The sequence below is a fragment of the Hippopotamus amphibius genome, chromosome 9, assembly GCF_030028045.1.
Source record: "Hippopotamus amphibius kiboko isolate mHipAmp2 chromosome 9, mHipAmp2.hap2, whole genome shotgun sequence".
NCBI lineage: Eukaryota > Metazoa > Chordata > Mammalia > Artiodactyla > Hippopotamidae > Hippopotamus > Hippopotamus amphibius.
Window position 1 is genome coordinate 79356315 of NC_080194.1, and position 15550 is coordinate 79371864.

The 15550-nt window shown below is 42.0% G+C and overlaps 2 protein-coding genes across 11 annotated transcripts in view; both read left to right on the forward strand.

The window, feature by feature from the left end:
- PRDM10 (PR/SET domain 10) overlaps positions 1 to 8560 on the forward strand; it is an 89488-nt gene extending 80928 nt beyond the window's left edge. For both annotated transcript variants that reach the window (XM_057748826.1, XM_057748827.1), the window contains exons 21-22: positions 2934 to 3037; positions 5632 to 8560. In XM_057748826.1, the coding sequence (XP_057604809.1) occupies positions 2934 to 3037; positions 5632 to 5829 (302 nt within the window). In that variant the 3' untranslated portion in view covers positions 5830 to 8560. The remainder of the gene's footprint in view (positions 1 to 2933; positions 3038 to 5631) is intronic.
- Positions 8561 to 9564: 1004 nt separating this feature from the next.
- Positions 9565 to 15550, forward strand: part of NFRKB (nuclear factor related to kappaB binding protein) — a 35236-nt gene continuing 29250 nt past the window's right edge. For 3 of the 9 annotated variants that reach the window (XM_057695401.1, XM_057695393.1, XM_057695400.1), the window contains exons 1-4: positions 9613 to 9765; positions 10649 to 10776; positions 11936 to 12091; positions 14245 to 14446. In XM_057695401.1, the coding sequence (XP_057551384.1) occupies positions 11957 to 12091; positions 14245 to 14446 (337 nt within the window). In that variant the 5' untranslated portion in view covers positions 9613 to 9765; positions 10649 to 10776; positions 11936 to 11956. The other 6 variants (XM_057695395.1, XM_057695396.1, XM_057695398.1 and 3 more) reach the window with 6 other exon arrangements.

Genomic DNA, 15550 nt, shown 5'->3' on the forward strand with positions numbered 1-15550 from the left:
AATGATACTAAACTGCATCTATATCACATCCCGTATTCATAACAACCTCCTAGATAAGTACAGTTACTTGCATTTTACAGATAAGGCAATTTAGACACAGAGTAACTCATCCAAGGAACATAGCTACTAAACAGAGGCCTGGGAGGACTGGAACCCAGGCAGTCTGGCTCCAGAGTTTACACTGTAAACCAGCCAACTGTGCTGCTCCTCCTAACAAGAATAGTCCTGGGCTCAGAGAGACCGTTATCTTGTGGAGATACTGATAGATACACGAGTAGCTGATTTCAAACCCTGAGGCTGGTGCTACCAGAAGCAGTTTGAACTGGCTGCCAAAGGTCAGAACAGGTAAAAATCTTGGTGGGGACAGCAGCCTTGGGTATGAGCCGAAGAGTCTGAGAGCTGTATCCTTGAAGATGTGGAAGGAACAGGAATAGGACGAGTGAGAGCCCCATAGCAGGACCTGGGAGGAATAGGTGCTGTGCTGATCTCTCTTCTACCGCTGATGTCTTTTTTTGGGTCCGTCTCTGCTGTGGTTGATCTTTGGCTGTCTTATGCAGATTTGGTGTGGAGACAGGCGCAAACGCTACCATTTAGCTATCTTTACCATCTATTCTCCTAAATATTGGTGGTCACGAGAGCCGAGTCTAGTTTTTGTCCAGGAAGGACTCCTTCTTATGATAAATCCCAGTAGAATCCTGGCAAATAGACAGACATTTATACTCAGTTTAACTCCTGCGAGAGGAATATGGAATGAGGCCGACAGCTATGGTAATAATAGTAAGAACTAGCACTCTAACTTGATGAAGTGATCTGAAACTTTTTATTAGGAAAAAAGTTTAAAATATAAAAAAATAGGGAATAATTCCTTGGTGGTCCAGTGGTTAGGATTCTGCACTTTCACTGCTGAGGTTGTGGGTTTGAGCCCTGGTCGGGGAACTAAGATCCCATAAGCCACTCAGCGTGGCCAAACACACACACACACACACACACACACACACACACACACACAACAGTATAATGAACACCCCTGTACCCACTACCCAGCCTAAGCAGTTATCAGCTCATGGCCAGTCTCATCTGATAGGTACCCACTGTCATCCTCGCCCAGTCTTCCAACTGTAAGTAATCCATATCATTTCATCCATGAATATTTTAGTATATATCTCTAAAACCCAAGGTATTAAAAAAAAAAACCCTGCAACTCTAGTGTCGCTATCACACCTAAAAATAAATTAGTGATTCTTTAATACCATCAAATATCCAGTATTCATATTTCTGTGATTGTCTTATAAATGTCTTTTTTGTTTTTTTGGCACATGGGCTTAGTTGCTCTGTGGCATGTGGGATCTTCCTGGAGCTGGGATCGAACCCGTGACCTCTGCATTGTCAGGCGGATTCTTAACCACTGCGCCACCTAGGAAGCCCTAAATGTCTTTTTAATAGTTGGTTTTTCAAATCGGGTTCCAAATGAGGGCCATACATTGCAATCAAATATATCTTTTGAGTTTCTATTAATGTACGTGTTCTCTTTTTCTCTAAGTTGCACTTAATTTCTTGAAGAAACTGGGTCATTTGTCTTGTAGAGTTCCCCACCTTCTGGATTTTGCTGTTGATGTCCCCGTATTGTCATTTAAGATGCTTTCCTTGGACTTCCCTGGTGGTCCAGTGGTTAAGACTCCATGCTTCCACTGCAGGGGGCACGAGTTCGATCCCTGGTTGGGGAACTAAGATCCCCGCAAGCCACCTGGCGTGTCCAAAAAAAAAAGATGCTTTCCTCTGTCCCTTTTATTTCCTATAGACAGGCAATTAAATCTGGAGGCTTGATCAGATTCAGGTTCAGTTTTTTTCCCCCAAACCCTCCATAGCTGTTGGTGTGCACTTTCATCAGGAAGCACATAATGTTTGTCTGTCTTTTTCCTTTACTCCACTATTTCATTAGGGATTGAAATTTGTTATATTGAGATTCTATCATTCCTTATGCATTTATTGCTAGAAAACTTCCATAACGAACACAATTTTGCCTTAACTATCAGGTTACTCTGAGGCACAATTTGTACAGGAATGGCAAGATAGATGCTTTAAATACTCAGCTCATCTCCTTTATCAGTTTTCAAAACACTGGGTTGTTTCCTAGTGGCATCCAAGGTGGCTGATGCCGGGCACATGCGTGTCTTAGGATCGCTGGGTACTTGTGAATTTCAGCACACTCGATGTGTTCCAAACCATTGCAGTCACTGTCCTTGTTGACACTCAGATTATCCCATCTTTGCCTTGTGGAAACATCTTCAAATTGGCCCCTGTATCTTTTCCACCTGACCCTGTAGTTTTTATAGTGTCTTACATGCTGGTATGACACCATATTCTCTGTTCATCTTGTACATTTTCTGACCCAGGTTTGGAATCAGCCATTTTCCCAAGAAGCCCTGGTTCCTCTGAGTTGAGGATGTGATTTAGAGACTATCAGCTGGTGCTCGGGTGACCTCTGTTTTTAATTAGCTTGAATGACATGGTAGTGAAGTAAAATGCATGTTAGACTAAGTTGTAATTGCTAGGCCATAGTGGACACATTGTGCCAGTTATCAAATGTGACTGTAAAAGATAGAAACATTGAGCTAAGAGGTGAGTCTTTGTAACTCATCTCAAGGTTTTAAAACTTTTGAATATTTGTCTTTGTGGATGTTCAGAAGCCATACTTGAGGGAGATGCGCTGATTGTTTCCGATATTTAGTAATTCTCAGCTAACCTCATATGATCATTTCTTCATCCAAGGTGCTTTCGCTGTATCAAGAAATCACATCAACATAAGACTCTCAGAGCGGGCAGATTCATGGAAGATGCCTCAGGGGGAAATGTGGTCACTGGTTAGGTATTTGTTTCTACAGCTTGTATTACAATTTGAGACCAATGAACTGTGGCTCTTTCCTGTTTTTCAGCATCGGAGATTCAAATGATGACGCTTCCTCCTGGTCAGTTTGTGATTACAGACAGTGGTGTGGCAACTCCTGTCACCACTGGCCAAGTGAAGGCGGTGACTCCGGTAAGCTGTGCTGCTTGGAGGGTTTTCCTGTTCCCCAAGCTGCACCACTCTCGCCCTGCCCCATCTTCTCCTCCCAAACTCTTCATATCTGAATTAGAAGCACCTCCTCTGTATTTCTGTAATATCTTGTGGTGATATAGTCTAGCACAGTTTATTTTATTTCTTTTTTACTTTTTTTTGAAGTGTAGTTGATATACAATGTTGTGTCAATCTCTGTTGTATAGCAAAGTGACTCAGTTTTACACATATATACATTATTTTTTTATATGAAAATTTTTTGTATTTTTTAAAATATTCTTTTCCATTATGGTTTATCCCAGGAGATTAGATATAGTTCCCTGGGCTATACAGAAGGACCTTGTTTATCCATTCTAAATGTAATAGTTTGCATCTGCTAACCCCAAACTCCCAATCTGTCTCTCCCCACCCTGGCCTCCCCCACTTGGTAACCACATGTCTGTTCTCTATGTCTGTGACTGTTTCTGTTTTGTAGATAGGTTCATTTGTGCCATATTTTAGATTCCACATATAAGTGATATCATATGCTATTTGCCTTTCTCTTTCTGCCTTATTTCACTTAGTATGATAACCTCTAGTTGCATCCATGTTGCTGCAAATGGCATTATTTCGTTCTTTTTTTATGGCTGAGTAGTATTCCATTGTATATATGTACCACATCTTCTTTATCCATTCATCTGTCTATGGACATTTTGGTTGTTTCCATGTCTTGGCTATTGTGAATAGTGCTGCTATGAACATAGGGGTAGCACAGTTTATTTTAATTATTGGTTTACTATCTTTTCCCAGTAGGCAATTAATTCCTTAAAACCTGGGTCTTGGTCTTTATCTCTTTATCCTCAGTGCCTTGCACAGGAGGCTGGGCTATAGTTAGTGCTCAATAAAGATCTATTCAATTAATAACTACAATAAACCTCCTAGATCCATATACATGTATATACATGTAGATAATTGATCATCTTTTTATATGCTTCTTAGAAAGTATATAAGTCTTCATGACTATTGGTCCTCAACTGGGTTGGGAGAGAATAATATAATGAATCTATTATGGAACTCTTTTAAATTATTTTAAACAATTCACCCACCCCAGGTGGAAAAACATTGCCATAAATTATTTTGCTGTATTTAGGTTAGGCTGGTCACTGTTGATTGTATCTGCTACCTCTGTTTTTATCTTCACTGGCCTTCTTCTGGCCTGCCTCTGCAAGACAGAGTAAGTTTAAATTAAGAAAAATACTCTTAAGTGACTAGGGATATTGAGATGTTCCCAGGGGAAGACCGACTATTTCCCAAGAGGCCTCAAAGAGTAGCAGGGTAGTCTAGTGGCATCAGAAACCTGATTTATTTTTTTCCCAAAGCACACTGAGAGCTCACCCATTTCTCAGCACGTGATCTTTGTGGGACTCACTGACTCTACCTTTTTTTGGCCAGGAACCCATTTGGGAAACCTATTATATAGCCAAGGATGTTTCCATCCCTCTGCCACAGTATACATACAAACAAACTTAATGTACAGTTTTGTCCACAGATTCTCTGAAGCCCACTTCTGAACTGCCTAGGTGTCCATGGACCCTTGGTTCAGAACCAGTCCCCTCCTGCTAGAGAAACACCCACACGGGAAACCAAATCCAAATCGGAGAGTTGCTTTGATGAGCGTGGACTCAGAACATATGGCTCTAGATACATCAAATGGGTATCTGGCTGTGGCTTTCTCTCTGGACAGTGCTTTGGAAAGGATGCTGCCTGAGTTTTCCTCTGTGACTTTCTTTCCCCCTCAGTCTGTGTAGCTGACCAATCCACCTTCTGACAGACACATTCTTTCTTTAAAAATATTAATGTAGGGACAGAGGTAGGAGTTTTTTTCATGATCAGAGGGAAAATGAAGAAAAATTAAGACAGTGTATATTTTCATAAAGTTAAATTTATTCAATGCATTCAATGCACATAAAACACTTAGACTTTATTCTAAGATTGTGTTCTTCCTATGCTTTTGAGTGTTAAAATGTCTCTTACTTGACAGTAGCATTTAAAAAATGATTTTACCTGGCAAAATAAAATTTGCAAACATTTATTCTTACTTTAATTTTGCTGTGCTTTGAAATTCTAAAGTCTGGGAACCATTGATCTTGCCTTGGGACGTCATTCTGCCTCTTTAAGGAGAATTTAAGGATCCCTTCTTTGATCCTGCTTTGTAATTAATCTTACACATTAATTGACAGATAGTCAGCTTATTTTATGAATTTCTAAATTCTTAGGGACAATACCATAGCACATTTCCTTTGCCAGGTAGGTTACCATCATGATGCAAATTTCTGTCCCTGAGGTTCCTCACTGTATCATTTGGTAGGACGACTAAGGTGTTCCCTTAAGCTACCTTTGTAGTCTACTTCTGTGACTGAGCCATTCTCTCCAGAGGACTTAGGTAAAGCACCTCCCATACGTAGGTGCCTATTTTGGGTCCCCTTGTAACATTTCTTTACATATAGCTTCTCCCCCCCCCCCCCCCCCACCACCCCATAACTCTCCCCACTACTTTAGGCCTCAGATTTCTAAAGATCCTTTTCTTCGTGCTCTAGGGTCATTATGTGCTATCAGAAAGTCAATCAGAATTGGAGGAAAAGCAAGCTTCTGCTCTCTCTGGGGGAGTCCAGGTTCAGCCAACTGCACACAGTGACTTGGACCCCCAGACCACCAGCCAACAACCCACCCAGTACATCATAACAACCACCACCAACGGGAATGGGAGCAGTGAAGTGCACATCACCAAACCTTAAATTCCATCCTTGAGCCAGAATCAAGGAGTCACATCATGTCTTTTCTCATTCATAAGTCTGGAAGCTTCTGACACTTAAAACTCCTTTTTAAGATTTGTCATTCACTCAAGAGTTTGGAAATGACAGTTTTGATGTTCATACAGAACACTGGGGCTTATTTTATCAAGGTCATCTTTACCAAATTGACTCTTCAAACCCTAGGAGTTTCTGCCACGGAATGGAGATCTTTCAGGGGAAAGTAGGTTTCAAGATGGAGAAACTTTGCCTTGCTCTTGAGTTGGTTTTTTTTAACACATGGATAAGCCTTACTTTTCCTTTGTGGAAATCTTAAGTGGTGTATTGTGTCTGTACCAAAGGTGGATAAAGGATGTGCCAAGTCCATGGCCACTGGGCTTCTTAATTCCAAGCCATGGACCAAAGGCCAAGAGGCATTTTATGGGCGTGTGTTAGGTCAGAGCTGCTTCATCATGTGAGTTTGCGTTCTCAGTAATGCAACAGAGGGAGCCCACTGAATATGAAAATTGCAATGATGAAGCAAAGGTTTCACCAGTGGTGGTCTGAGGGAAAAAGTGTCACCTAAAGTTTTCTTATTGCTGACTTTTAAAAACCTGCCTTTTTTGGAAAACCGTTGTTGGGCTCTTGGTAGTGCTTTCCACAGACCCTGGCCCTCAGCGGATTAGGCCAGAACCTCATATTCCAGTAGGTCTCATTACTCCACAACTGTGGACTCCCTGTGCAAGAAAAGGTTGCTTGATGTCAGCAGAATTTAAACTCCCATGTTAAAGCTTGGCCTCCCATTCCCTGGTTGTGCTTGTATGAAGAAGCAGATATTGGAGATGACAGTACCAAGAAAAATGACTAAAATGACTATATAGAGAGTAAAACGTGCTGAGACCTTGTCCTGCCTTTCAGGACCCTTTACCACTCACTGGTAAAGGGTGAATCCTTGCTCTTACCAGGTGGACCTGCAACCCTCGCTCACAGCATGCAATGTATTTTAGTACTTCCAGTGCTGTCTTAAAATGAACATTCTTTTGGGTTGGATGGAAGCTGGTCCTCCTTATTTCTTAACACTTTATATTGCAACTCATCTGGACCTTTTGGTAAGATGACCAAGTTCACACCTAGGGGAAAAATAAAGATGTGGGGACCATTTATAATATGTTAGAGTAATTATAAGGGATCTGGAAGAAATCCAATCTTAATATTACATTGTCAGTTGGGAGAGGGAGAAAAATCTGCCTCAATGATAGTTTTTCTTATCATTGTTCCCATTTGGGAGTCTTATTAGCTATGAATTCAACAGGGGAAGATATTTCCCTTCTTTTTACTGTACATTCCAGTTGTGCACATAAAACACTGCAGAAATCAGTATGTATTTTAACAACTTTTTGTGACATACTAATACATTTTTAGAATAATTATGGCATGGTAGAATTTATGATTCCAGAACAGAAAGACCTTACCTTCAGTTTCAAATGATGTTAAATAATAATTTATTTCATTTACATTTCTGGGTAAAAAGTGGTTCTATAAATTAAGAAGTATAGTAGCTTCTTTATGGTAAAGATACCTTTCTGAAAAGTAAACAATTCTATGGGAGTAACTTGACTAATACGTAGACTTTGCACTTTATTATTGAGACCTCATTCCTTTAGTTATCCCTGAAAATTTAGGCACTAAGAGATCTTGAGAGTTACTTGGTAATTGTGTAGAAAATGAAAATGGACTCTATATCTTTGGTAACGCAGAGGTAATGCTGATGTTTTCAATAGAAAATATTGACTCTGTGTCACAATATAGAGATTTTGAGTCCCAAAGTCCTACGGTGTGATGATTATGGATATCCTAGTGTCCAGTCTAGAGAGACTTGCTAGGTAAAGCATAGTAGACTTTCCCAAAGGTCCAGTTTACTTTTTATAACTTAAATTTGGCCCTCTTGGGTCCTTTTTAATTTGAACCAGCAAGGTACCTTCCTCCCCTCAGGAATAACTTATCAATTAAAATGGAAAACTATCACTGAATGGAATGTTCATTTTATGCCAGTTATTTCAAGTTTTAAAATACACAGAAGAGACAAAATATTGTGGAAGGACCTCTGTTTCTTTCCCATCTAAGTTTTTTTTTTTTCCTTTTGTTTTTCTGTCCTTATGTGGAATAAGTAGACTGTACAACTAATTTGCATATTATCAACCAGAGACACAGGTGTGGCAGTCAAGCCAAACAACATTGCTTTAAGATCAGGTATTCCGCACATTTATTCTAAGGTAATGGCTTTTCAAAAGGAGTTGGATTTGAAGAGATGGCAGATTACAAGCCATCTGAAGACCCAATTTGGAGAAAAATGTATGTAGCCAATGTTTATACTGTGGCCTCGCCTGAGACACACTGGCACTGTAGAGTTGGATCAGTGCAGTGTGAAAATTTTGGAGTAGGTTACATATAGATTTTACATGTTTACTATTTGATTTGTGCCCACATAAACAGACATTTCATCATGTAAAATTCCTGTTATTCTGGAGAAACCTATTGTTTTGATTTTCTCGAATTGTTTTTTGATTTGGAATTATCCTTTCAAAAAACTCTTCAGATATGTAGAGCTAAAAAAGCACTTCATGAGATGCTGAAGCTGACCCACAGGTTGAAAATGTTGACCCTATCCTGTTATTTAAATGTGAACACTTATTGTACATTCAGTGAGTTATAGTGTTAATAGTCTTGTGCTACTCAGCAGGTGTAAAAATTAATAAATATTTTTTTTTAATAAACATCTTTCTTGTTTGTATGTGTACAAGTTACAAGAGCTTCTGAGATCATTACTTTTTTTTTTTTTTTTAATTATACAACTTACATTGTTTTGACTCCTGTTCACTGGTGTGGTCAGAGACACAAGGTCAGGGAATTTATGGATGATAATACGGAATGAGGTTCCCCTGCCCTTTTACTTGGTGGTTTCTAATTCAAGACCCCTCCCAACAATATAACAGGAACTAGGGGCAGGGGCCAAGCCCGCAAGGGAACAGCGATTGGCTTTATTTGGAAACCACTATTTTCCAGCCAGGGAGGAACACCAGTGTGGCCGCCAGCTTGTCTGACATATTTCCATCCAGTGGAGAGAACTGAGGATGCTCTCTGCACAACCGGGAAATAGCTGTGGAAGAAGTTTGAATAACCTAGTGAATAAGAAGAAAGGGGCCTAGATTCTGAACAAGAGGAAGGATATCGAGTTTGACGTAAAATGCATTTCTTCGACGTGTGTACTGTCTTTCCGCACTGCGAGGTCCAGGGACGGCAGAGAGAAGTGGAGGCTACGCCCGGGTGGGTTGCAGGGGCACAGGCTCTGGTTCGCGTTCTTCTCAGTGAAACTCGAGAAATCGCAAAATGGGAACTAATAGTGCACACAGCTGTGGTACTGGATGGAACGTGCTCAGCCGAGTGCCTGGAGCAGGGTATGAGATATGCAAACGTTAGCTAATAAAACTGCATTCACTCACTCATGGGCTCCGGAGCCTCAACTCGCGGCCAGGTGAAGACTAGCGCGTCGCCTTTGCCTTCCGGAAGCTTCTCAGCCAGGTGAGACCAAGGTGCCGATTGCAAACTGCATCTCACACCTGCGGGCTCACACCGCTCTAGGATGTTTCCCGCGAGTCCCGCCCCGCCCCGCCGCCGGCACCTCCAGATCCCGCCCCACGCAGCTCAGGCCCCGCCCCCACGCAGCCCCGCCCCTTCCGCCGCCCGAGCCCGGAGCGTGCACGCACCGGGACGCTTTGCGGGAGCGAGCGCTTCCGGGAGCCCGCGGGCCGAGAAACGCAGCGGGTTGGGAGACCCATGCCCGTGGCGCAGGTGACGGCGGGCAGGGGCGGCGAAAGAGTTAAAGTGTTGCTGGAGAGCGGAGGGAGGAAGCGAGCGGCTGGGTCTACGAGGGTCACTGCTCCCGTGAGCACGGGGCAGGGGAGCGGGCGTGTCGGGAGCCGGACGGCCGGGTGGGTGGGGGTTAGGGTTAGGCATGGTGTGGGGGAGGGGCCGTGGGCGCGGAGATGCAGTTTTGGGGGGCGGAACCTGGGCCTTGGGGTTGTGCGAGGCGGGCTAAGGAGGGGTTTGCTGTTTGGAGCGGGCGGTTGCTCCAGAAGGAGCCTAGGGTTTAGCTTCTGTGTTGGGGAGGGTCTAGGAGGGCAGGTTATCCCAGGTGCAGGGGGAAGGCCACTGGGAGAGGCCTTCCTGGCCTAGTAAAGAGGTCCAGGACGCCGCAAGACTTAGAAATCCTTGGCTTCCGGGGTTCCAACCCTTTGGCAACTGCCCGGTTTTTGTATTTTTGAGATCCTCTTCAGAATAGTAGCAGGGCAAAGGTTGCTGCTCGAATAGATTAAATTTAGCTACACATTCACCGTAATTGAAGAAACTTGTGAGCAAATTGTGAAACAGGTGATCCTTCTAAGGAGTCAGGTAGAACACTGGCTTTGCAGCTGTTAGCCTCTTCTGTGCCAATTCTAGTAAGAGGACTTTATTCTGAGCATCAGGTTGCATCTACACTTCTTTCTTTTTCTTTTTAAAAGTTTTGTTAAACTCAAATGCAGTGTGCTTTCTCATCTGCGTCAGTTATTTAGGCACCAGGAGGGTTCGGGTTGCTGTAGTTCGTCATGTGCTGAAGGGTGATGGGGCAGTTGCTTGGGGACCACACAGCTGCTTTGAACACTAATCTTTCCACTGTATCTTTACGTAGATCTGACACCTCTTCCAAATAACTTGAAGTAATTAGTGCAAACATGCTTATTTTAGAAGTAGTATTACAGGTCTGCTCTTTATCACTTGAAAATTTCAGAATGAAAAGTCATTATGACTACATTAAGTTATATAAATGCATCCACCTGGAGATTATTCATTTCAGGATTCCAGGACTGGAAATAACAGTAGAGACGACCAGGTCCAGCTCCCCTTCATCTTATATAGGTAAGATAAGATTTGCTCGAAGTCACTGAAATGAGGCTAGGAGCTTGGTGTTTCAACTGTTAAATCTGTTTTTTGCTTTCCTTCTTTTTTCTTTCCTTTTCCATTTGGTAGGAATAAGAGAGCGAGAATGGCTTCAGTAGATGTTTGTAGACTGGTTGAGTTCAGCCTCCCTGTGGGTCTGTTAAGTATGGCCTCAGTTTTGCACCTCATTCTAGCCATCAGCCTTAGGAGATGCTTTCTGGAAAAGTTTTCGTATGTACTTTTCTAAAGGTAGCCAGCAATGTTCAGTTGTTACAGGAAGGGGAAAGCATTACATTTACATGGTTATAACTGTCAGCTGGACTAACTAGAGTGGGTTGGCCACTGACTTTGCTGACTGTCATGGTCAGGTGCTTGGAGCCTCCAGAGTTTATGTGGACTGATAAAGTCATATTAAGATGCTTCCTTTTCCTGATTTAAGCAGAGCTTATCCAGGAGGTAGTGTATGTAGTGTTAAGAACATGAGTTTGCAGTCATGCAGATCAGTTTCAGTCCTTCCTCTAGGGTTGGGCAAATTCTTATTTGTTTTGATCCTAGGTTTAGTATCTGTAGAATAGATGTAATAACCCTGTCTTGCACACTTATAAGAATTAAATCAGGTGTATGACAGGGCTGGCACTTAATAGGCCCTCATTAAATAACTTAGTGTTACTGTCTGAACCTTACTAGTCTAGTGGATTTTCAGTGAACTTTCTTTTGTGAAGGAACAAAGAATTAATTGCTAAAAAAATTAATATTAAGTTATATTAGAGTTAGAGGTTATTGGCCTGGGAAGCCTAAATTATGGACTCTGGTCTAGTTATTTAATCTTTGAGTCTCGTTTTGCTTGTGTGTAAAATGAAGATATAAGAAATTCTATAAATCCTGGAGTTGCTATAGAAGTATCCTGAGTAACAAGAGACCTACTGGATAAGATTTGAAGTTCAGGTGAGGATACAGTGGTGGAAGGGAGGGAGGAGAGCTGCTTAGCTGGTGTCAGGGTGTATGGATAAGGTAGAAGGATAGATTTGGGATTGAATATTTTCTGGGCTAGAATATTTTGTGAAGGAGCATTAGTGTCAGCAGATCCCTGGGACTTCTGCCTTTGTGTCTAGAGGTCTGACTCCATTTATTTGTCTAGGTTACCTGTGGAACATAAGCAATGGATTCCTTGGACCATATGCTGACGGATCCCTTGGAACTGGGCCCGTGTGGAGATGGCCATGGCACGCGGATCATGGAGGACTGCCTCCTGGGGGGCACCAGGGTCAGTCTGCCCGAGGACCTGCTGGAGGATGTGAGTAGTGACAGCGGCAGCACCTTTTCCTCTCTAGCAGTTCTCAGCCTTTTCCACACTCTGCAAGTTTTCAGTCTCTTGTGATTTTCTACATTGCAACCAGAGGGATCTTTTTTTGTTGTTGTTTAAAAAGTGTAAGTCTGTTTAATATTCTGATTAAGGAAGAAAGTAGAAGCTACATTCTGCATGTTTACTAATTTGTTCACTTGATAATATGACATAAGCCATAGTTTAACAAGATAATTTTCAGCAGTTAGCAAGAAGTTTTATATTTAAGGGCAGAATTGTATATATCTTTACATTAGAATGTTTACCCATGTTGTGAATCATGAAACAAAACACAGAAGTATTATTTCTGTCCACAGGGTAACCAGCTTTCTAGTCAGCTAATAGTATGTTCCCTGGGATAGCATCAGTAATGTGCTTTCTGCCCCTTTCCACAGGCAGTCACCGTCATCATTAAGGTGGCTAGCATTTATTCAGTGCCTATTATGTGCAAGGCACAAGGTACGCTGAAACATGTCTTTATCACCTTGTTTATTTTGCCATAGTTGAAGCCTTTGGACAGGCATAGAGTATCATATGGGGAACATCTGTGCACCACTTGGTTTTGGGAAATAATTTCATTTAGTCATATTTGATTCAGATTTTTCTTTCTTAATATGTCAAAAATTGTGGATAAAATTAAAACCACCATTTTGCCCTTATTCCCTCTCCTACCTGAAGTAAGAGCTACTGAACTTGGAATTTATCTTTCCCATCCATGTTTTCTTTGCATGCTCTTTCAAGTAAACCTCTTCGTGTCATTCAGTCAGTCAGCAAACACTTGTTTTACTTAAGTACCTGCTTTATGCCAGACACTGAGATGCTAGGAATGAAGTGGTGTGAAGACATAGGTTTGCAGGGGGAGATCTTGGACAGGGAGCTGCAGGAGCTCGAGGAGCTTTGGTGCCCTCTGTGCTGAGACAGCTAGCAGGTGGTTGATTTCTGGGTTGTCTCCTGCTTGAACCCTTCAGTGGCTTGCCATTGTCCTTAGGATAAAGTCACAAGCACTTAACACACTTTTAGGTCCCTTGCTCCTTTCTTTACTGTCTGCTGTTTCCTTTTCCCTCCCTGTTCTTGAGCTAGCCAGACGTTGCCTGAACTCTTATTTTTTTTTTTTGTCTTTATTGAATTTGTTACAATACTGCTTCTGTTTTATGTTTTGGTTTTTTGGCCTCGAGGCATGTGGGATCTTAGCTCCCTGTCCAGGGATCAAACCTGCACCCCCTGCTTTGGAAGGTGAAGTCTTAACCACTGGACCACCAGGGAAGTCCCTGAATTCTTTTTTTTTTTTTTTACTTAAAAAGTGAAAGGTATCTCACATAAGAAGTGTATATAAAATGCATATACATATACAGTTTTGGCAGTGATAAAACACCAGTAAGTCTGGGAGGTGTGTTCCTTCTGTGTACTTACAGGTAAACTTAAACTACATTGCAATTGCTTATTTAATTGTTCCCTTGCAAATGGTATATGCACTCATCCATCGCAGTACCCAGCACACAGAAGGTGTCCTGTAAGTAATTGCCGAGTTGAGAATGATCTCCGTCTTGCTGCTTCTCGCTCTTAGCAGGTATCCTCAGCTCCTCACATGTTCACTTCTCCTGCCACTCATTTTAAGCTGAACCGAGATGTCCACCATCCTATCCCTTGTTGGCAGCAGTGGTTTCCAAATGACATTCTCTCTACTGAGCTCATCTCCCTCAGGATTATTATTTACTGTTGGGTATAAGATTGTGGTTTATATGTAATCTGTACTAATCTCTCAATTTTTTTTTTTTGGCCATGCTGCATGGCTTGCGGGATCTTAGTTCCCTGACCAGGGATTGTACCTCAGCCTCAGCAGTGAAAGTGCTGAGTCCTAACCACTGGACCACCAGGGAATTCCTGACGGATCTCTCAAATTTTGAGAATTGAGTAAAGATCAGTGGAATTCTAGTTTGTTTAAAAAACATAAAAACTTGGATGGTGGTGATGGTTGCTTGATGCTACTGAACCGTACACTCAAAATGGTAGATTTTATGTCATGCATGTTTTACTACTTATGCACAAAAAACTTAACTTGCTTTTCTTCTTATTCACTTTCCTCCTGCTTTTCCTGCTTCTCCCAGCCCGAAATCTTCTTTGACGTCGTCAGCCTCTCAACGTGGCAGGAAGTACTGAGCGACTCACAGCGTGAGCACCTCCAGCAGTTTCTGCCCCACTTTCCTGAGGACAGCATCGAGCAGCAGCAGCAGCTCATCCTCGCCCTGTTCAGTGGGGAGAACTTCCGCTTTGGAAACCCTCTGCACATCGCCCAGAAGCTTTTCCGAGGTGTGTAGCTCAGCATTCTTGTTTTGAGAGGAGTGGAGGGTGGGAACGCACCCACTTCTTCTATTTTTATATATAGACACTGACTCAGGGTGGTTTCATGCAACACTTTGCTGCTTAGGCCATTCTTTTTTTTAAAAATAAAACTTTTTAACTTACGTAGGAAACATACAGATCATGATTGTATTGCTCATTGATTTGTTATATGAACTCAACATTGATTTGTTATATGAACCACCCAGAACAAGAAGTAAAACATTATTAGCATCTTAGAGAGGCACGCACCCTTTATGACTGGTCTTCAAAAATTGTTAAAAACAGTTTACCATTTGGTTTATCACATGTACGTATCTGTGTGTGATGCACATACATTTTTTCCTGCAGAAAACCTGACACTTTACCTCCAAGCACTTCAGCATGTATGTATCTCTTAGCAAAGACATCCTTCCACATAATCACACCCAAGAAACTTTACATTGAACAAGTAATAGCATAGAATATCCCATATTCAGATTTTCTCAGGTGTTCCCAGTGTCCTTTATAGTCAGCTTTTAAATCCAAGATCCACTCAAGGTTCATGCGTTGTGTTTGGGTCTCCTGTCTCAGCTCCCTGAATCTAGGGCCTTTCTGCTTATTTTTCCTTGTCTTTCAAAATAGTAACATTTGTGAAGAGCCCCGGACACTTGAACTGTAAAATGTCTTGCTTTCTGGGGAGCTGTCATTTTGTTTCCTCATGATTAGATTTGGGTTAAACATGTTGCCAAGAAAGAAGATGGGAAATGCCATTTCTTTCCCACCTCAGGGGGCACGTGATGTCAGTCTTTCATAGTTGGTAGGGATGCTTTTGATCACTTGGTTCTGTGGTATCTGCCAGACCTACTGACTGTTAAGGGTACCTTTTTTCCCCTATAAGGAGCAATGTGTAGGGTGATATTTAGGGATCATGTGACAGCCTTATTCTCCAAAAGCCTTTGTTTTACCCAATGGTTTTAGCATCCACCGATCCTCACCTGAATTGGTTATTACATTGGGATTCCAAAACACTTTGGGGCCTCTCTTAAGCCACAGGTTGCTCTCTGTGCAGTGGAGAGGAGCAGAGGATGCTTC